The sequence below is a fragment of the Myotis nattereri genome, assembly GCF_964212035.1.
Source record: "Myotis nattereri genome assembly, chromosome: 19".
Lineage (NCBI taxonomy): Eukaryota > Metazoa > Chordata > Mammalia > Chiroptera > Vespertilionidae > Myotis > Myotis nattereri.
This window is the reverse complement of record NC_138095.1, coordinates 12,684,000-12,706,467: the sequence shown is the minus strand read 5'-3', so window position 1 is coordinate 12,706,467 and position 22,468 is coordinate 12,684,000. Positions and strand designations below refer to the sequence as shown.

General features: G+C 55.5%; 1 protein-coding gene across 1 annotated transcript; it reads right to left on the bottom strand.

Annotated features, from left to right (window-relative positions):
* Positions 1-2,403: 2,403 nt before the first annotated feature.
* Positions 2,404-21,692, bottom strand: TOP3B (DNA topoisomerase III beta). Its single transcript, XM_081114201.1, has 18 exons — positions 21,631-21,692; positions 17,642-17,793; positions 16,320-16,451; positions 14,988-15,094; positions 14,241-14,315; positions 12,756-12,952; positions 12,128-12,284; positions 10,841-10,954; positions 9,024-9,114; positions 7,834-7,988; positions 7,559-7,664; positions 6,718-6,864; positions 6,436-6,609; positions 6,081-6,209; positions 5,503-5,652; positions 4,834-4,934; positions 3,966-4,167; positions 2,404-2,968 (listed from the first exon to the last, which is right to left on the bottom strand). Exons 2-18 carry the CDS (start codon positions 17,709-17,711, stop codon positions 2,487-2,489), a joined length of 2,589 nt encoding a protein of 862 aa, XP_080970327.1. The 5' UTR covers positions 17,712-17,793; positions 21,631-21,692; the 3' UTR covers positions 2,404-2,486.
* Between the last annotated feature and the right edge of the window lie 776 nt (positions 21,693-22,468).

Genomic DNA, 22,468 nt, shown 5'->3' with positions numbered 1-22,468 from the left:
GCCAGTATGGCTCAGTGGTTGTGTCGACCTATGAACCAGGAAGTCACAGTTCAATTCCTGATCAGGACATATGCCCAGGTTGTGGGCTCAATGCCCACAGATCCCCGTGTGGGCATGTAGGAGGCAGCCGATCAATGATTCTCATCACTGATGTTTCTCTTTCTCTCTCCTTTTCCCTTCCTCTCTGAAATCAATAAAAATACATTAATTTTTTAAAAAAATTTTTTTTAAAATTAGTAAAACTCTTAAAAAAAATAAGTCTCTCCATCTCTTTTTTTTTTTTTAAATCCTCACCCAAAGAGTTTTCCCATTGATTTTGAGAGATAGAAATATCAATTGTTTGCCATCCACACGTACTCTGACCAGGGTCAGGATTTAGCCTGAAACTGAGGTACGTGCCCTTGACCAGAATCAAACCCGGGACCCTTTAACCCAGCACTCTATCCACTGAGTCAAACCAGCTAGGGCTACAGGTTAATTTTGAAACTTAATTGTTAATTGGTGATGGTATATGAAGGTTTTATTTATTTTTATTGATTTTAGAGAGAGGAAAAGAGAAACGTCAATTTGTTGTTCCACTTATTTATGCATTCATCGGTTCATTCTTGTATGTGCCCAGACGGGGGACTGAACCTGCAACTCTGGCGTATCGGGACGATGCTCTAACCCAGTGGTTGGCAAACTCATTAGTCAACAGAGCCAAATATCAACAGTACTTCTTCAAAATAGACTCGCCCAGGCCGAAAACCGACTTCTGCGCATGGGCCACGAAGTTTCAATTGCGCGCCCACACGTGGTATTTTGTGGAAGAGCCACACTCAAGGGGCCAAAGAGCCGCATGTGGCTTGTGAGCCGCACTTTGCCGACCACAGCTCTAACCAACTGAGTTAATGGGCCGGGACCTGGAAGTTCATTTTATTATTCCACTTTTTTTATGTTCGAAATTTTCCGCAATAAAAACAAATCACCCTTCATTACCTTTGCAACCACCACCTTGATCCAAGCTGCTGCATCGCGTCTGGACTCTGCAGGAGCTCCTGAACTGAACTGCCAGCCTCACAGTGGGCAGTTCTGGCCTAAACAGACCTCGTCTCTTCCTCTTCTTCTTGCTTCTGCAGCTTCACTGCAAGTAACAGGGCGGGTTGGATGCTGTTGGGTGGGTGAGGTGAATGGTTCCTGAAGGCAGAGTCCAGCTTTGAAAGCCAAGGGTCTCAAAGGTTCATCAACCAAGGACACGTGCAGAGAAAAAGAAATGAACCCTTGTGATGAGCCCTGCTTGAGGTGAAACCTCAGTGCAGAGTCCTGGTAAGGAAGGGTGCTCTGGGTGTGAGGCCTCTCCCCCGGCTCTCGCTGGAGGGGTCCTAGAACACAAGGCGAAGGCCCCGACTGCTCACTGTGACGGGCCTACGTGGTGGCCAAGCAGTCACAGCCCTGTGCCAGGGGCCCGCCCACTCGCAGATGCGGCCTGGTCAGTGCTCCAGAATCAGGCCACCGCAGCACAGCTTCCCAGGGAGCCAGCTGGCGGAGGCAGCCTTTCAAAAGCTTCTGTAGTGGTTTCCCAAACTGTGTTCCACGGAACACCCTGTTGGCTCATTGGAGCCTCCAGGAAGAGGGAGCCTGGCGCCCAGCTCCTCTGTGGAATGCCCGGTGAAGCCTCGGGTTCCTGTACGGAGGCTTTCCTCAGGGCCTCGTATGTTCTAGTGTGAACTGCGAACCTACCAAATACAGGGCCCCTTGTGAAACACTGATCTGCTCCTTGTACAAATGTCCACTGACAGCCTGGAGCTCCTGCTGCAACATGGCCAGGGGAGTACCCAGGGCTCTGAGGACTGTGGCTGCCTAGGGGCCGGAGTGGGGGTACAGGGACAGCAGGCGGGCAAGCAGCCTACTGCTTGCATCCAGCCACTATAGCTTATGGGCTATTTTCTACGCCTGGCATGTGAATGGCTCACCATGGCACCCCTGCTCCCCTTCCTCCCCAGTAAGTTACTGGCTGCCTCTGAGATAATCAGGGCTTGTTTGAGAACTGGAATCAGAACAGGCCAGAGACTGTCAGGTGCCTGAGGCATCACACAGGTCTGCTCAGAGCTGCTGAGCCTGGCATGTGGGGTTCCCCTCACAGAGGGCTGGTCCAGAGAGCACCTCTCCCAGCCTCATCTCCCAGGCTCCCTCCTACACCTGCCTCTCCCCACAGGCATCAGGGACACCTCCTGCCATGCACAGAGCTGCCATTTCCACAGGAGGTATCCTCCCCAAGGCACCGAGGGGCGTGGGAAGAGCAGGCACTTAGGTGTTTGCAGAGTGAAGGGAGAGGCAAGGGGACAGGGATGGGAGGGGGGATGAGGAGGTGGGTGGGGAGGACACAGCAACCCTGACACCAGCAAAAGGGCCCCAGCTGCTTGCTCTGGAGAAGACAAAATCCATTTTAATGATTTCTGTGGCCCAAAGGACAACCACCTGGAGCTGGGTGAGGAACAACAGGGCCATCATACAAAGTAGGCGGCCAGGGCTGACATCTTGTCCTTTGGTCGCCTGGCTCCGGGCTTCCCGGCAGGCCGGCGGCCCCGGGCCCGCCCTCGGCCCTGCCTCCTCCCTGGCCCGCCCCGGTGCATGGGGTGGCAGGAGGCCGCGTGCCGCAGCTCCACGAGCTCCTGGAAGACGGGGTCGCAGAAGACACAGCCCGTGTGCTGCGTCTCATCGCCCAGGAGTGGGGACTTGGCCTTGTTGAAGTCCACGTCGAGCAGGGCAGCCTCACAGGAGCTGCAGGTCTCGGGGGACACCCGCACGCGGTGGGCGTTCTCGAAGCAGTGTGCCACCACGTTGCACTTGTTGCAGGCCACCTTCCACTTGGGGCCCGAGGTGGGGTCCAGCACCAGCACCCCACTCTCGCACTCCACGCACTGGCCGATGCCCAGCATGCTCAGGGAGTGCTGGCAGGTGGGGTGCGTGCACTCATTGCAGCCCATGCCTGGTGGGGAGAGGGCAGCCTGTGAGGCACACCTGATGGTCACCGGTGCTGCCCACCCCCTCCCGGCCCTCTCAGTGCTTCACAGTCCCGCGTCCCATGTCCCAGCAAAAAGTGCTCCTCGCGGCTTTGCTCACTGGCCGGGCCCGGAGCGCTCCTGTGCTCTGCTTATGGGGAACTCCTCACCCAGTGAGGCCCCCTCTCCCCGGGCTCACATCATTTCCAGCAGGCCTTCCTGGTGGCCGTCGGCCAGTCCCTGCCCTTCACGTTGCTTCCGCAGCCTGTTATAGGCAGCTCTGTGTGGCCCTCATTCTAGTGGCCACATGGGGCCATCGGCTGCCCTGGAAGCTGCTGGACGGCAGGGATGAGGCTGTGTCTGCCCCATAGGCCAGGCCTGAGTCAGGAGGGGTAAACTAAGACCCTGCAGCCCCCCGAGCCCCGGGGATGTGGGCGGACACCTCACTCTCGCTGTGTCCGTTCCTGTCTGTGGTTTGGGGTGATGACACCCCGGGGCCTGTGCGAGGTGGTAAGGAGACAGCACCGCTGAGGGTGAGCACTGACTCCCAGGCCCTCCTCGGACTCCCGGCTCGGTTTCTCGGCCCCACCTGGATACATGCTCTCCTTTCTCCAGGAATAAGCATGAGGACGGAGGGCTCTGATGGTGCTGACTGAGGGCACCCCCACCTGCTGCATCCTCCCACTCACCCAGCCCAGGAGAGGGTGCAAACACCCACTGCCAGGTCCTGAGTGAGCTTTCCCTAGTCACCGGCACAATTATGACCAGAGTGGCAGGCGGTCTGGCTGACGCCTGAGCACCGCCCAGGCACACCGGGGTCTCCTATCTTAGCACCAGTAGCGTGGGACGGCCCAGGGTAGGGCTACCCACAAAGACCAGCGTGATGCCAGGCAGGGGCTGGTGCGGAACAGAGACCACAGAAACCTGGGGGGACGAGGGCAGCCCAGCTGGAGGGAGCCAAATCCCAGGAAGAGGTGCTCTCACCTTTTTTCATGTCCCGGAAGGGCGGGTGGTTGTAGCAATAGGGGCACAGGGGGTAGCTCTTGCCCCGAGAGCCCGATGACCACAGGACCAGCTCAAAGTCGTCCAGCGGGCACCGGAGCTCCTTGTAGAGCTTGATGGTGCCATTCTGGGGGAGGGTGTAGGTCTCGTCGCAGTGGGAGCAGTGCAGGCGACTCGGCTTGGCCTGCAGCAATGCCGGGGGAGGCACAGGGGGCTGGGCCAGCCGACTCTCCAGCCCACCCTCACTCTCCCCATAATAGAGAATCATAAATGTAGCATGTAACATATAACACAGCAAGTCCTATGTAATACATAACGTGCAACACATAAAAGAGAATAGATAACACACAACACAAATACATATGCACACACATGTACATGCTATGTAACATGTAACAATATGTACATCACACTCAATACACATACAGAATAAGTCATGTGTAATACATAATACGTGACATATAATACATAATATGTAATATGTTGCTAGGCAAGGACCCAGGCCATGAGTCTCGGGACACTTGCTCTACGCATGAAGAAAGGCAGTTCTAAAATCCCAGCACGTATGTTAATGCCCATGATAGCCAGGACGTGTGGACAGGAAACACAGACATGTGTTTAAGCGGCCTAACAGCTGATGTGCTCCTGGGGTCCTAGGGACACGGGGTGTTTGCTGGCAGGCTGCTTTAGGCCTCTTAGCCACCCTTGGGTGGCAACTGGAACAAATACATTGTATGAGTGAGGATGAGGAGGGGCCTTCAGAGGTGACAAGACTTGCCCGTGTCTGTGCACAGGGCATTGCAGGCCAGCAGGAGTGGGTGAGTGGGCACCGCCCTCAGCCACCACCTACCTGGATGTACTTCATGAACCGGTGGCACTTCCCGCAGCGTGAGAGGGGTTTGCCTGTGGCTGCCAGAGGCGAAAAGGACACCTCCATCAGCTCATCCATGCCTAAAAGGTAGCAGAGCAGGAGGGTCGGTCACCTCCCTGCAGGTGCCACCGGGCGGGCTGCAGGGGAGGCACCCCGAGGCAGAGGATCTGTGCGTGAGCACACCCCTCCCTGCGGGTGGTGGGTTCCATGTCAGTAACGGGAACGGCAGAGCTGCAGCCCATTTGTCACCCGAGGATATTTGTTTCCAGTGCTTTTCAGAGAGAATGGAAGGGAGGGCAGGAAGGGGAGAGAGGTTCATCGAGGTGAGAGAGACTATCAATCGGAACGCGCCCCGACTGGAGGTGGGGAATGAACCTGCAACTGAGGTATGTGCCCTTGACCAGGAATCGAACCCGCAACCCTTTGGTGCACAGGCTGACACTCTAACCACTGAGCACACCAGGCAGGGCTGCGTGTGGTATTAATATACTGGCCTTTAATTCTGACAAGGGCCCAGTGATGACTCTTCATCACCCCATCCTCCAACAGAGGCCTGGAGCCCAGATCTGGGGGCTGGTCTCACATGGCGGCACTTGGCACCCGAGTGGCGGCGGCCTGACCCAGGGGTAGAGAAGGGGCAGCCCTTACCTGCGATGGAGTCCACGAAGTAGTGGAACTTCCTCTTGAAGATGTCCAGCGTGTGGCCCAGGACCTGGCGGAAGTCGGCCTTGCCCTGGGCAATGAGGTTCAGCTGCTTCTCCACGGCGCTGCGGATGGTGGGGAGCACCAGCTCCGCATCTGGGGGCGGGCGGCCGCTATGAGCACCCTCACCTGAGGCTCAGGGTCCCTGCGGCAGCTCCGGCACGTGGCTGACCCCCGCACCCAAGACCTTTCCTGATCTCCCCCCACAAAACCCTGTGTGGAGCCACCAGGGGCCCGTCTCTGGAACTGCATCACAGAGGTGCTCCGGGCAGTCCCTGGGCCACATCTATGTCCCTCGGGCCCCGATGTGGGGAAGAGCCCTCGCCCCCCCTTTTGGGTCCTTCGCACTTGTCCGTTCATCACCCACGATGCCGAGCCCCTGCGGGGGCAGGTCCTGGGGTGGCAGCGCAGCACCTTGCTGTGGGAGGGGGGGCTCATCGCAGGGTTTTGCAGAGGAGGCTCTGGGCTGACAAGGGCGGAGCTGCGGCCCAGGGAGCAGCCAGGGAGCACCAGGCCGCACTCACCGATCTTGTAGTAGCCGTGCACCAGGACGATGCCAAGGTTGGTGGGCTTGAGCCGCCGCCCACTCTCCACAACCACATAGTTGCGCTGGCAGATGTTGTTGATGTGCACGGGGATGCTGGCGTCTGTCCCTGCAACGCACAGCAAGGCCCTAGTGTCCCTCGGCCTGCGACACGCCCCATCGGACTGTGGGCTCCCCGGCACCCCCGCCTGTCACGGGCCCTGGTTCTCAGCCAGCACTGTGCCAGGCACCGCACCACTTGCCATTCACGCATGGAAGGGGCACCGGGCAGCTCTGGAAGCGTTGCTTCCTGGGCTGGGAACCCTCAGGCCTGGGTCCCGGGCGGGTGCACCCACCGATGCCATGCTTCTCCATGAGCGTGATGAGCTCGGCCTCCGTCAGGTAGTCAGGGGGGTTCGTCTGCTTCTCCAGCAGCTTCACCTCGCCCACGGGGAAGGTGTCGCCCCTCTGGCAGGTGGGCAGGCTCTCCTCCAGGGGCACGCTCTGCCAGGGCATGATCTCCGTAAAGCCTGGAGGGACAGGGCGCTGCCTCAGACCCGGGGCCTCCATCCCAGGCCCGACGGAGGACGCTGCATCGGCCTGTGGAGGTGAGGAGCACGGCTGGGCCTGCGGGTTACCTGGGGAGATGACGGTCTTCACCGTGCAGGTGAAGTGCTCGGGCCCGATCCGGAAGGAAATGGTGTTCTGGAGGTACTTGCAGTCATAGCTCACCGTGGCGATGAAGTGCCTAGTGATGTACTCATAGAGCCGCCACGCGTCGCCCCCTGTGTAAGCACAGACGCTGGTCAGCAGCCAGGACTCTGGCTCTCGGGGCCCCTGGCTCCTGCTCAGGCAGCAGAGCCACAGGATGCCGAGGGACGAGGCACGCACAGCAAGGAAAGGAAAGCAAGTCTCTTGCTCCTGGTGGTCCCTTCACAGCCGTGGCTCCCATCTCCCGCCCTGCCTCCAGGCACGCGGCCTGTCCCTGTCTCGTGATATGCCACCATCACATCACACACGCAGCTTCTGCCTCCACCCACATGGCTCCCCCTCCCTCTGCCCTCTCCTGGCATGTGGCCACCAGGACTGCATGGGCCCGATGACGGCGCCTGCCACTCTGTCTCAGGGTCATCCTGTTCTGTCCACAGCCACCCACCCGCTCACCTCCCCTGCCACCTCCTGCCTGGCCCTTTCTGTTCTAGGGTCTCCCCCCGCAGTGCCTGCACCCTGCACGGGACACACTGCTGTCACCACTCGCTCCTGTCCTGTCCCACGGGGAGGGAGCACACTTTCAGGTGACCCCTGTGCCACAGCCAGGGGCAGACGGGGCAGGAGGGAGGCCCCACATTCCCACTGGGGCCCGACACCATGCAAAAGTACCAGAAGCCCTTCCCTCCCCAGAAGCTTGAAGTGTGTGTGTGTGTGCTCATGAATGTGAGTGTGAGTGTGAGGACGGTGGGGGAGGGAATCACCTGATACCTAATTCGGCCTCTGTGGCAGACCTCATGGGGGTGATGGGGGGATGGTCACCAGCATCGTGACCTTTCCGTGGCCGGTTGATACCTTCTGCTAGCAACTGCTTCACCTGAGGGAGAGAAGACAAAACAGAGCGTGAGTCGGCATGGCTGCCCTCTCACCTGCAGGGAGCTGCTGCCAGGCCTGGATTTGCCAGTCCTGAGCTGGTCCCAAGGCCTTGGCAACAGGGTGTACGGGGAGAGGGGGGAGGGGGGAGTGCAGGGCCTGGGTCTGCTCACCGTGTCGGCCCAGTAGGGGTGGTTGGCCTGCTGCCGTAGAGGGCCCTTCAGGTCGAAGTTCTCGGGGTAGTGGGTGGTCTCGGTGCGCGGGTAGCTGATGTAGCCTTGGGTGTAGAGCCGCTCAGCGGTCTGCATGGCATGCTGTGGCCCCATGCCTGCGAGAGACAGGAGGCTCAGCTGGTCCGAAATGCCAGGGTCAGCCAGGTGCCTGCCCATGGGCCTGGGCACTCAGGCTCCCCCAAACGCAAACAGGGCGGCTGGGAGGGCTCGTCTTCCTGCTCCTCCCTGACCAGCAGAGGCTGGCACTTGGCTACTGGTCACTCAGTGTCACTGCTGGCCCCCGGGGACCCCGAAAATGCCCGAGAGCACACTGCCCATGGTCCCCGAGGCCACTGACACGTCACCAACGCCTGAGGCCACCGACTTTCCAGCCCACCCCCTTCTTGCTGCTACGGAGACAAGGCCAGACAGACGGCACACACCGTCCCAGGCAGGAGAGATGGGCCTTGGCCTCTCCCTGAAGCAGGGACGCTGCTGTCAGCATGTCCCTCTCGGGTAGTGACAGTCACTACCACGGCTACTGTTAGGATGAGCTCTTTCAATCACTTAATCCTTACAACAACCCAGATGGGTGCTAACTATGGTCGCTCTCTTTTCTCATGAGGAAACGGAGGCTCTGGGACAAGGAAGGATGTGATGAGCTGGGATTTGGACCGGAGTTTGTACCTGGAGCTTGAACTCCATGGTTTAATGCCTCTGAGGGGCATGAGGGCCTGCTTTGTGGGTGGCCCTGCTGATGGCCTTCCACGTGTTCAATCCCAGCGGGGGCTCCTCAGACATTTAGTAAAATGACATGGTCTGTGCTTTCCCCACATAAATTCAGAGAAGCTGTTGAGTACTAACCAACAATCCTGTGAAATGGAATCCTCAGATTCCCTCTAAGCCTCGGGTAACACTGCATGGAAAGAGGGCGCCGGCACAGGTGAGCATGTGGAGGGGGTGGTGCTGGCACAGGTGAGCACATGGGGGGGGGTGCATACTGACACAGGTGAACATAGCGGGGAAAATGCTGGCAAAGGTAGGAACGAGGGCACTGTCCTACACACCCAGGTACTACCCTGGGGTTGAACGGGGCAGCAGCATGCCTGCTCCAAGAAGTCTTTGGGGGCTTTAGAGAAATCCCCTCATACCCAGAGAAGAGCTGGCCACACGAAGCATCTCCACAGTGTTCAGGGCCAGGGGCCTCTGCTTGGCCTTCTCCTTTTTGCTTGTGGCTTCCACCTAGAAAACAGAACGGATTCAGTGATGTGGGGGTAGGGGAAGGAGAAAGACAACAAAACAGAATCAGGATAGGTAGGCAAAGGGTCTGGTTTCATACATTTGGTCTCAAGTTCACTCCTCATAGTGCACTTAAGACTTGAATATTTATTCAGGCCCAACAAGGAAAAAAGAGCCCTGGCCAGTTTGGCTCATTGGATAGAGCGTTGGCCTGCAGACTGAAGGGTCCCAGGTTCGATTCCAGTCAAGGGCATGTGCCTTGGTTGCGCGCATGTCCCCAGTGGGGGGTGTGCAGGAGGCAGCTCACCGATGATTCTCTCTCATCGATGTTTCTAACTCCCTGTCCCTCTCCCTTCCTCTCTGTAAAAAAATCAATAAAATATATTAAAAAAAAAAGAAGAAGGAAAAAAGAGAGATGATAATTTTCTAAAGAATTTTCTAGGGAGAGAGAAAAACTGGAGGAACGGGGAAGAGGCAAGAGAAGGGGCTGCAAATTCAAAATCAGACGGGAGCCAGCATCAGCACGGTCCTGGGGGTGGCAGTGGGAGCAGAAGGCCCGGGGTGCAGGTTGTCTCGGGGCAGCTGCTTACCCCTCAAAGAGCCTGAGTGCTCCATCAGGGCCTGCTCGTATTGCTATATCTTCTGATTTGCCAAGAAAAGCTGGAAATCAGGCTTTTAATATAAAAACCTCATAATTTTTAAATGTTGGTAACTTTTGTAAACACCATGCAGTTTAAATAAAATTCTGGTGAATTTCAACCTCTTTCAACCTCTAAACTGAACAGTTGTCAGAAGCGATGGCTCTGCTTTGCCTGTGGCAGAAACAACCCAAACAACACAACCCCGACAGCTCATCCCTGAATTCCATGTAGGCCTGGCCAGGGCAGGGCCCTCTGGTTCCAGACAGACAAGGGGGGTGAATGCTGAGGCTAGATTGTGCATGTGCAGCCAGGAAAGCTGGACCACTAGGCTGAGAGCCTGCGACAGCAGCAATGGTGCCTGTAGGAACGTGACCAAGGATAAAGGCACGGAGCAGCTTTAGAAGTTCTGGGAGCCGGAGTCAACTGCATGGGCGGGTAAGGGCACCTAAGGAAGGCTCGGAAGGACAAGAGAAGGCCCCTCAGTGGCTCTGGTAGCTGTCACAGCTGCAGGGCACTTGCTGCAATGCCTTGGGCCTGCCCCCCACCCCCACTGAAGCCAGCCCCTTTCCACGTGGCATCACCCCCTTCCTAACAGCCAAGCAGCAAGTCCTTCTAGTCATCAAACCCTGAGTGAGAAACTCAGCCCCACAAAGGCTATGGAAGCTGACACTGGGAATCTCAGAGCCGTCTGTGCTGGGCCTTGGGCAGGTTCATGGCCATGCACACAGAGCTCTCTGGAGTTGTCAGCTTTAGACGTCACACAAAAGGGACGTCTGTGTGAAATTAAGTCCTGTCAAAAGGAGATGATGCCACTGGGTCACGTGGAAAGGGAAGTGCGGAAGGGGCCTGGCGGGTCACGGGAGTGGGGCAGTGCACAGTACGGAGCAGATATGCAGCATGCTGCAGTTACTGCCGTGGGCAGAACGATTCCAGTGGGAGTGTACGCGTAACTGCTCTTTCCAAACGATGTCTGTTTCAGAAAGGGGGAGAAAGACGTGACCTAGGTCACAAGCTATTCCTCCAGCCAGAGGTATCCCGCTCCTACCCCGGCCCAGGCAAAGGTGGCAGCTGTGGGGGAGCAGGCCCACCTGGGCTTCCTTCTCCAGCTTGGTCATGTTTAAAAACATCTGCGCGATCTCCCGGTCAAACACTCGCACTCGGTCCCAGTCCAACAGGAGAGATCTGTCTTTATCAGCGTTAACCTGCAGGAAGGACAGAACACACGAAAGTATCCAGGTGAATCTGCTGCCAGAGAAGAGACCTGGGCAGATGAAGCTGGTCCTTGCCTGGCTCTACAGTCCCACAGCCATGCCCTGGCCCGCACTGCTCAGCTGGCTGGGCTCATCGCAGGCACTGAAAGGTTGCTAGTTCAATTCCAATCAGAGCTGGATCCCTGGCAGGGGGCGTGCAAGAGGCCGTGGATCGATGTTTTGCCCTCACATTAATGTTCCTTTCCCCCCTTTCCCTCCCTCTCTCTAAAAGTAAATAAAAAAAATAAAGTCTCACAGCCGTACCTGTGCAGATACGCAGCCCCTCCCCAGTGAAAGCTGCTCTGACAGATGGCCTCCCTGAAATCAGGCAGATGGCCTCACGAGAAGAGCACGAAGCCGAGGCTGATGTGTCCTTAAGGAGTGTCCGAGCCTCCACCTCTCACACCCTCCCTGCCCATGTCCTAACGCCTGGCCAGCACTAGGTGGCCTCACCCTGGGGCCCCTGCCCCATGGCAACAGGAGCAGCTCTGCATTATGTTCTAAATCTTACAAGAAGCAACCAGCCGGGTGTGGCTCAGCAGTTGAGCATCGACCCAGGAACCAAGAGGTCACCAGTTCGATTCCCGGTCAGAGCATATGCCTGGGTTGCGAGCTCAATTCCCAGAGTAGAGCATGTAGGAGGCTGCCAATCAATGATACTCTCTCATCATGGATATTTCTATCTCTCCCTTCCTCTATGAAATCAATTTTAAAAAAATTTAAATCTTACAAGAAGCTTCAATGGAGTTTTATTTGGAGAAGGGGTTCCAAAACCTTAAAAGTCTGAAAGTCAATCCTTGGATATGACTGTGGCAGCTGATGGCTCCAAGGGATGACCTCGCCCCACACCACCAAAGCCGAGTTCATTTCCAATCACTGAAATTCAGTGCATTCAGGCCGAGCCTTACCCTGCCTCTCCATGGAAGCTGAGGCCCCTTCTCTCGGCACCCACAGATCCCTCTCTGGCCTCCCTCCCTTGTACTGCTATCCACAGGGTAAAAGGGCAGTGCCCTCGACCTCAGGGGCCTGTGGGACTATGATGATGACAGTGATGATGAAGGGGACTCTCAGAACTCACTTCCAAACCTGAAAAGACCCAGCGGGAACAGAGAAGGGAAAGAGAACCTTGGCCTGCAGCACCCAGTAGGTCTCTGGTTTGAAGGACTGGATTTTGTCATGTCTCTCCACGCAGAATCCCAGGGTAGGGGTCTGACATGGCCCGAAGGAGATGAGAGAGCTGTCCAAATCGCCATATTTCCCCTGGAAGTACTTAGTCTGAAACCTACAAGGAGGGGTGGGGAGAGAAAGATATTTAGTCATGCATTTGCTCAAGAAACCATCATTAACCCCTGGTGGGAGTCTGGGATGGGTTAGTTGGTGGCGCAGGGAGGAAGCCAAGGTGGCTGGCTGCTCCCGGCTCAGGAGACAGGGTCAGAGGACATGCTCAGAGGGGGCCAGGAGGTGTGTGTGTGTGTGTACACGTAACAGAGAAGGTGGGAAAGAAGAGCAGACATTAGCGGCCTCCCACACGCCCCACACTGGGGATTGAGCTCGCCAGGCCAGGAAGCCCTTCTATCACATTCCACCCCCTCCCCCCTCTCCCCAAGACACTGCTTTTCACGCGGTGGTCTATTTAGACAGTTGTCTTTAGGGTTTTTAAAATGTTGACCACTGGGGTGGCTGATCAGGCCCAGGAACCAAGGATGGGGACCAGCAAGGGTGAGGCTCTGGCCAACGGGAGGGCAGCCGGCACCTGGTGAAGGCACAGCCAATGCGCAGGTCTAGCTCCTGCCGGGCATCCACTGAGAGCGCCTCGTTGTGGTCAGGCTCGCCCAGGCGGGCCATGGCACTGCAGATGTCTGTGTCCGTGATGGAGCTGAACCGGGCCCGGAACACTGTCTTCTCACCACCACGGGCCGGACTCATGACGGGCAGCACGGCATCCAAGACCTGGGGGAGAGGGCTAGCTATGACCCCGGCCAGCTCCCCAGGCCTCCACCTCCTGCTCTGCACCCCACCTGTGGGCCCAACTCCTCCAGGACTGAGCCTCCCAGCCATGCGTGCGATCCCCTCTCCACTCTAGCCAGACCCTCCTCTGTCTCTCTCCCCTTCCAGAAGCCTCCATCTCTCCATACTCCTGCCACATGGCTTCCTTCCTTTTGTCCACAAACTTATTCAAACACCCCCTTCTTATTACCATCCTGCAAGCTGCCACCCTCTCTATCTCCTGCTTCCATCCTCACCAAACCAAGAGATGCTACTGCCAAGGACACAGGGAACGAGAGTTGCCAAATCACCCCACGTGACCACTTCCCCTCCTTCTAGAGGAGGGAGTGCCAGGAGGGGAGGGTGGGACTTTGAAGAGACTGGAGAAAAGACAGGGAGGGAAAACGGATGAAGAGGAAAAGGCAACGGGCAGGAGTGGGGAGGCCCTGATGACCCCCTCTGTGGGGGCTTGGGTGGCTCGGGGATCAGGCACAGCAGGGGTCCTGGAGTCGAGACTCACTAAGAAGGCCGTGCAGTGGGAGGGGAGTCATGCTGGAGCCTGGCATGCAGCTTCTTTACAGGGAAGAGGTGGCTTCGATTCTGAAGGGAGAAAGCCCCATGAGCTGCCACCATTCTTTACCCCCAGCCGCAAAGATCCCCCAGGAGGAGCAAGCCAGCAGGGGAGGAGCAGGAGGGGGTAGAGGGGGTATCAGAAGGGATGCCCCTTCTGTGCTGGAATGTGGGGTGTCCCGAGTGCCCCTGTTGTGCTGGAAGCACTTCCTGAGCCCTGAGGCATGCCAGGCCCTGGGTGCGGAGGCAGGAGGGCAACCTATAGAGCCACAGCCTGAGGGGCACACGGTGACACCTGTAGGTACGCCCAGTGCGAGGGCACCATGGCCAGGGCAGGGCATTCTGCCTGAGGCGGGCGATGAGAAGAACGGGGCCCGGGAAAGGAGGAAGATCACCAGGTGGCAACCAGCACTGATCTAAGGTCCCCGAAAGGGGCCGAGGGGCCCGAAATGCTGAAACCAACTCTCTCCTTGAGACAGCCCCATTCTGAAACTCAGATCCACCTAGGAAAGCTACCCTTTTACCGCTGCTCACACAATGTGTGTCTAGATAATTTCCAACATAAAGGAGCACAACAGACATTTGTAAGCCACTGTAGCTGATTCCCTACTCTGGGCTCAGGAATGGATTGGGGCAGATGGCGGGAAGGCCAAAAGTGAGGCCACAGTGGGGTCACCCTCACCTCGAAGCAGATGTTCTCCCCTTCCTTGTCGCAGTCCAGCCATAGCACGATGTAGTCGCAGCCTTTGCCCTCCACCTGCCACAAAGCACAGGGGGACTAGTACCTTCCACAGCCCAGCCCTGCAGTGCCCATGGCACCCCCACCCGGCTCAGGGAGCAGAGCAGTCGTCTCCCCTCCCCACCCCCACCCCCAGCGGTTTAGGAGGCCTGGTGCCCAGAGCAGGGGCCCAGGCTAAGCAGAAGAACTAGTCAGACTGGCTTAGCCAGTCAGAAAAGAATTTAGTTCAGAACTACTGTTTTGTGGACAAAAAAATGTTAAAAATGCAGTAAGATCTTAACCCGAAAATTGCACAGAAAAAGGACAGAAATGAAATAACCCTAAATGTCAATAGTGGTTGTCTTGGCTAGTGTGATTATAAATAATTTTCCTTCTTTATACTTATTTATATATTCTAATTTTCCATAACATATATGCATTTGTTTTAAAATTAGAAAAACCACCACCACCACCAAACTAATTTTTTTTAAATTCCAGTGGCTGACAGTGTAGTTGGGGGAGGAGCAAGGCTGGAAGGTGCCTCCTGGGTCAGCTGGGGCCGCTTACAGAAAAGGCGTGAGGCCTGCCCCAGGGCTGGTCAAATACCATCTTGCTGGGGAGGGGGAGGGGCAGGGAGTCAGAGGAAGGGCCGCCCTGCCTGCCTGCGCCCGCCTGCCTGTGTCCGCCTGCCTGTGCCCGCTGCCCACACACCTGCAGGAACTTCACCATGTTCAGCTTGGGGTTGGCTTCCTTCTTCTCCGTCGGGGCTTGGCTGAACAGCTCTGCGGGGTCCACCTTGTCCCACTTGTTGTACTTTCCTATCAACCACAGGCACAGCGACATCTGAGCCACGCTGCGGAGCGTGGCCTCCATGATCGCCGTGATGGGTCTTGTCTCACACACAGGGAGGGGAAGGCGAGAAAGGATCTGCCCGGCCTTCCTCCTCCCGGCTGCTGAGCTGACACCACCCCTCGGCCACCACGGGAGCCCCACGCGGCAGGGCCGCTGCTCTCGCCTGGCTTCCGGGCGGTCCCTCTGCTAGAGGCACCACTCCCGGGCCGGCTCGCTGCCAGAGCCCTGAACCACCACACGTGCCTCGCCTTCTCTCCCAGCCTCGATTCGGTGGCCTCGCCCCACGCTCAGCATTGACCAGGCACACGATGGGCGCTCAGCGGACGGGGGAGAACCAGTCTCTTTGGGCCTCACGTGGGACACATCCACCTGCGTCACTGCGCAGGGCTTGGCGCTCACACGGTCAGCACTCGGGATTTCTTATAGGCCACGTTCCCTGCAGCCCGGGAGACTGGGTCAGACAGAGCCACGTTCAAATCCCAGCTCCCCACCTGCAGGCTGGTGGTCAAAGTCAGGGTCTGAGTGCTCAGCCACACGAGTGAATCAATGTCACTGTTGTCACTGAGCAGTGAGAAGTACTGAGGCTTTGCTAAGCGCCCGGCCCTGCGCTAAGCACTCTGCAGTCACTGTCGCATTCAGTCCACGGACAGTCCTGCGCGTGGATGGCCCTGTCGTAAGACTCATTGCACACACGAGGGGCAGAAACTCATGGAGGCCCGCTCACTGCCCCAGCCCCAGCCTGTGAGCCAGCAGAGTGTGGTTAAGAGCACGGCCCGCACCTCGCCCCAGGGGGACACTAATGCCGGCCATTCCAAGATGATGGATAACAACGAGGAGGAAGACGACAGCCGCCCAGTGGCCGCTGGACGGCAGCGACACTCCCCAGGAACAGCAGCCCCTCCCAAGGACTGTTCAGGCCAGGCCCCGAGTGGGCACCGGCTCCAGTCTGCATAGGAGGGTGCACAGCGCAGGCAGTGACTAAGGGCCACTGGAATGGGAATCCACGGGTGTTGACCTCCAAAACCTGAGTTCTGGGTGCCCACCCAGGGACCCCAGGTCACTTCACGACCTGCTGATGTCAGGACTCATGGGTTCTGGACTCTGTGCCTGGAGCCCTCCCCTGGTTCCAACTGGACCCGGGGAAGCACCATGCAGGGCTTCTCTCAGTAGGACGGAGGGTGGGGGACTCACCCAGAAAATCCAGGGTCATCACATGACCACAGACGGACGTCATCTTGAAGCGGACTGGCTGGCCGGCAAAGGTCCCTGTGTACTCGTGCACTGAGCACGTGCCATTCAGCCCTTTGTGTGAGGACATGTTCCCTGCAGAGAAGCACAGTGATGGCTGCTCCATGAGCTGCAGCTGCCTCTCGGAGGACCACCCCCTCCCCCAGAGCAGTCAGTGACGACAGTCCTCAGGCCGCTGCGGGGAACCAGGTGCTGAGCTCTCACGGGTCACGGGAGAACACCACTGGTAACCAGCCAGCACAGAGCGCCCACCACACAGAGCCCCGGGGGGCTGGGGGCCGGGAGCAGCCTCTGAACTCTCAAGAGCAGACCCTCGCGGCTCTTTCTCTGCATTTCTGTGTTCACTTTGATTTGATTTCTGCCTCGCTTCTCTCAACTGTACTCAAGTCCCCAGGAGGTCCCCCACTGTACTAACTCCTAGTTAGTGAATCCCACAGTGTTGTCTCACGCTCCCCCTGATGGCCCCTCGGCCACACTTTCTCAGCCTCTGGGACCAAGCAGTGCTCTGGGGTCCACCCTCCTCTTCAGACCAGGACTTCTTAGCCCAGGGTCTCAGGGTCTCTTCCTCCTTCAGCCTTGGGAGCAAGGGGAGGTCGGGGTGGACGTATGCCATTTCTGGGTCCCCAGCATCCAAATACCCCTCCTCTTTGGAGGGAGTTCAGAGACAGGAGGGGAAGCAGCACCGATCACCTCAGTGGCCAGAGTGGGGGTGAGGGCAGATGCGCCGTTTCCCAGTGCTCTGCTGTCTTGGGAGGGCCGTGGCCAAGGCTCAGCTAGCGGCTGCTCTGGAGTGGCATGAGGCTCTGGGCTGAGCTGCAGCAGGGGTCAAGGGGAGTAACAAGGGTCTCTGGTGATGATGCCTGTGGCAGGGCCTTATCAGACTTAGACCGGGTGTGGCCTGGCTACGTCTTCCTCCTTCCAGTAAATTCCCTTTCGGTGTAAGTGACCAGGGCTGGTTCCTGCAGCTTGTGACCAACAACCCTGGCCAGCACAGCCCTCTCCCCGTGGCCTGTCTGCACCTGCTGCTACTGCGAATAGTGCCTGTGCCTTCTGGGAGCCCCAGCCCTGGCTCATGCTGGCTGCGGCAGTAAACGCATCCCACAGTGACCAACACGAGGTGCTTCGTGAATGCCTGCTGTCCTGACCCGAGTCTACTCCAGTGGGCTGGAGTCACACTTTGGAAAAAGAAAGAAATGACGTGTAAAATGGGAATGACCATGCTTACAGAGCTAAGCCAGAGAGACACCAGGGCTGGCCTTCCCTACCTCGAGAGAGGATTTTGGCAATGGACTGGGCCAAAGATGGCTTTTCTGCAACCATGAGCACGGTCTTCATCTTGGTCTTCAAGCTGGCTCCAGTTTCAGGGAAATGGCGATGAAGAAGTTCAGCAGCCCAACACTATTATCGATGCGGACTCCTAAAGAGAAGAAAAGACACACAGAAAATAGCAATGCTTCCAATGGAACCTATACTACTTGCTAACAAGGAAACTCACTTTAAAAAAAAACAACAAAAAAAATCACCCAGCTGGTGTGGCTCAGTGGTTGAGCATCGACCTATGAACCAGGAGGTCACAGTTCGATTCCTGGTCAAGGCACATGGCCAGGTTTTGGGCTGGATCCCCAGTAGGTAGTGTGCAGGAGGCAGCCAATCAATGATTCTCTCTCATCATTGATATTTATCTCTCTCTCTTCCTCTCTGAAATCAATCTATATAAAAGTCTAATATGCTAAGTGTCCTTCCCTCCGACCGGGTAATGACATCATCATGTAGCAACGCCCAGCTTCCTCTCCCTAGCAACGACTAGCCTCCTTGCAGTTTCTTCAGTCCAGGAACACTTGCTTTATACCCAGGTAGAAACAATTTACACTGTAATCAAATGTCTGTGAAGCGTATTCCCATGCCTCCTCTCATTTGATCCTCACAGAAGTCCTGGAGTAGGTAGAGAGGAGACTAGGTGGAATCCTATTTTTTTTCCATTAGCCAGAAAACAGAGATTTAGAAAGCTTAGAAACTTGACCCGACTGAAAAGGATTAAGAAATGGTGGACCTTGAAAATGACTTCAGGTTTTCTCACTGCACAGAATATAGTCAAACATGGCTGCAGTTAAATATTTTACCCTTTGTTCTCCCTGCATGAGCTATAATAATCATCTGCTTTGTGTTGATATTTACTGCTGTGTTGCTGACAAGTACCTGAAAGAGAAGTTGGGGTGCTTCACTGGGCTGGAAAAAGTTTAGCTACATCAGAAAGTAGGTCTAATTAAGCAAGTCTGTTCTATACAAGGCCAAGTTGACTCAACCACGTGCGATACATATAAAGTTCTCACTGGCACCAATCGCACGGGTGTGTTTTGATCTGTCATTGTCAATTGTGAATTTGGTTGACACTTCTATTATAGAGAAAGGGTGAATAGCGATATTAAAATATTTCTTCTAATTAATTTCCTTTCAATGTGCACGAATTTGTGCACTGGGCCACAAGTAAAAATATATTTGAAAAAAGCAAAGCCTAGCCCTAGCTGATTTGGCTCAGTGGCTAAAGCGTGGGCCTGCTGACCAAAGCATCCCGGGTTTGACTCAGGTCAAGGGCATGTACCTCGGTTGCAGGCTCCTCCCCAGCCCAGGCCCTGGTCAGGGCACATGCAGGAGGCAACCAATTGATGTGTTTCTCTCACATCGATGCTTCTCTCTGTCTTTCCCTCTCTCTTCCACTCTCTCTCAAATCAGTGGAAAAATATCCTCGGGTGAGGACTAAAAAAAAAAAAAAAGCAAACTCCAGTCAAGACTGTGCAATTGCTAATCCATTTCTGACATGTGCCAATCTTCAGCAGCTCTGGTTCCAAGCAGGGGTGGGGAACCTCCAGCCCATGGGCTATAGAAAGCCCTCGAAATCATTTGGTCCAGCCCTGCTAAGGCATTAGGGGTGAGTTAATTAAATGTTTGACCAAATATAGCAGGCTAGTTTTTAAGTTGATCATTTGTATGGCCCACAAATGATGTTATAAATATCCAAATGGCCCTTGGCAGAAAAACGGTTCCCCGCTCCTGCTCTAAAGAAACACATATTGTAATTCAACAGTTTATACCTCAATTCTGCATAAGCACTTTGTAATGTTCTGAGCATCACTGTTTTATTAGGAATGTGAAGTCCTGGAGAAAGGGCATTGGTGATGATCTGGTAAAGTCATCTCAAGTAGGAAGAACAAATTAGGACTCAGAGAAAGGATTTTCTAAAGATAACCAAGGAAGTTGGTTGAGATGGGGTGAAACTCATGCTTCCTTACTTCCAGCTGGGAACATTTTTAATTTTTATTTTTTTAAAATATATTTTATTGATTTTTTTACAGAGAGGAAGGGAGAAGGATAGAGAGTTAGAAACATCCATGAGAGAGAAACATCGACCAGCTGCCTCCTGCACACTCTCTACTGGGGATGTGACCGCAACCAAGGTACATGTCCTTGGCTGGAATCGAATCTGGGACCCTTCAGTCCGCAGGCCGACACTCTATTCACTGAGCCAAACTGGTTAGGGCATGGGAACATTTTTTAAAAACTACATCAGGTTCCTTCCAACTCTTAAAAGATTTCAACAGTCACAACTGTGATTAATTTTCTGTGATTAATTGTAGGGCTTCCCTATTTTTCCATTAAGGCACATCTCCAATTTCAAAACGGAAGCCAATCAGAACAAAAGCTCAAAGCAATGTTTGCAAACTTCATTTATATACCATCCTAATGCTTTTTAAAAATATGTATATATTTTTATTTAATTCAGAGAGGAAGGGATAGGGAGAGAGATAGAAACATCAATGATGAGAGAGAATCATTGATCGGCTGCCTCCTGCACACCCCCTACCAGGGATCGAGCCCACAACCCAGGCATGTGCCCTTGACTGGAATCGAACCCAGGACCCTGCAGTCCACAGGCTGATGCTCTATCCACTGAGCCCAACCAGCTAGGGCTACCGTCCTAACGCTTTTGCCTTACTGGCAAAACATTATTATTCACTTAAGTTTTGCTTTTTAAAAAAAGTTTAAATATATACAAAAAAGGGAAATTTTATAGCCCCATAGGAACTAACGGCTGCAATCAATGGCCAGAACTAGGTTTTCCCCAGTACCCTACGGCGGTTTAATCAAGTTTAATTTGTTGCCTGCCAGAGCTCTGAGCCTGATGCTCGTCCTTTTATTTTAAAAAGGGGAGATTAGCAAGTGCTAAGGGGGTTCTGACAGCAAACCCTCCAACTGGCAGTACAAGGGAGTAGCAGGCTGGCCTGTCATTACCCCGTCAGCTCTCACGGCAATCCACAATGGCAGGTGTCCTCTGGGAGACACCGTTTTAGAGAAAGTCTTTTCCGATCAGCGTCTTACAGACACGTGGACGCAGCTTGGAAGCCAAGGCCTAGGAGGGGTCTGAGCAGCAGTCAGAGCCCTAGGACTTCCCACCTCGGCCACCTCACCAAACACCTATGGAGTCGGAAACAGAGGGAAAGGAACAACCATCTCCCACGCTCCTTCTCCGCACCAGGCACACGACTGCTACACACACGTGATTTACTCTTGCCAACGACTCCACGAGGCCGGCGGTGTCATTTCTTTAAACGACGAGGACACTGCGGTTGAGCTGGTGTCCGCTGACCTTTGCAAAGGCTCTCGGAAGCCCAGGGCGCACTGGCCATGCGTCCACATCGGCCTGCCTGCCCACGCGCTGCCCCAAAGGCGGAGCGATAAAAAGGGAAGACGAGGCCACTGCCTTCCTTCGCCCCGGATTCTAGTCAATGTGTTCGAGTTCGGGTGCTCTCCTGCATCCGGTGAGCGACTCCGGGGACCACGGGCGCCCTCAAGACTGAGGAGGGGGGGCCCAGGTGGTCCCGGGTAGAACCTGCCTTTGAGTGGAGCCCAGCCGACCCGGGCCCGACCGCTGCACGGCAGACCCAACCTAAGGAACCGCAGGCGGGTTCCACGAAGAAGATCATGAACCGCAGCGCCTGCTCCTCCAGGCACCAGGCTAAACGCCGGCCCAGCGCCACCTCCCGGGACCCCCACAACAAGCCCTGGGGCAGGGGGTCCACCCCTCCAGGGAAGCGGCGGGGAGAACCCCAAGAGTCCGGCCCGGGACGCTACCCCCAGCCGCGGTGCCGGGGCCCCTCGGTGCCCGGCCGGCATTCGCGGAACGTGCTCCACAAAGGCCCGCGCCTCCCACGTCCCGGAGCCGCCGAGCGCAGCGCAGCGCCCGCCGCCCGCCTCTCACCCGCAGCCCCGAGCGGCTCCCGCTTCGGTCCCACTCCCCCGGCGGCCACTTGCAACCCCTACTTCCGGGTCCGGCGGCTGCTGGCGCCCCTGCGTCTGCCCTCCGGCACCCGCACGTCTCCCTCCCTGGGTTCCGTGCTCTATGCGTTCCGGGCCCGGGGTGGTCATGGACAACGCGGTCCTCATTCTTTCCCGCCGTGGGGAAGCAATAATGACAATAATCATTACAATGATTATGAACAAACTGGATGATAAGCATGAAAACATACATGCTGTTAATAATTACAATCATGAAAGCGACACGTGTGTGTAGCAGGCTTCCTTCAGTACTATAAACATTTGTGGAATGAATGAATGAACTGTGTAAAATATATCTGGAAGATGAACTGGAAAAGAAAAGTAATTTTTTGTGTAAGAGCACTAGGGTTATGTAAAAATTAAAATAACTTGCAAGACCATATTTTAATTATATTTTGAACAGTAGCATATACACATTTCCTTTGGGCCCAGTAGACACTTTCCCAACTTGCTTTTATTGGAATACTAGGGCTGAAAGATGATCTAGAACAGTGGTTCTCAACCTGTGGGTCGCGACCCCTTTGGCGGTCGAACAACCCTTTCACAGGGGTCGCCTAAGACCATCCTGCATATCAGATATTTACATTATGATTCATAACAGTAGCAACATTACAGTTATGAAGTAGCAGCGAAAATAACTTTATGGTTGGGTCACACTGATCTAGAAGAAAAAAAAGTTCAATAGTCAAACTAAGGTTGAGAAATGCCAAAAATTAAGAGTCACATGAGATTTCCCTTTCAAAACAGAACTTCTGATTCTG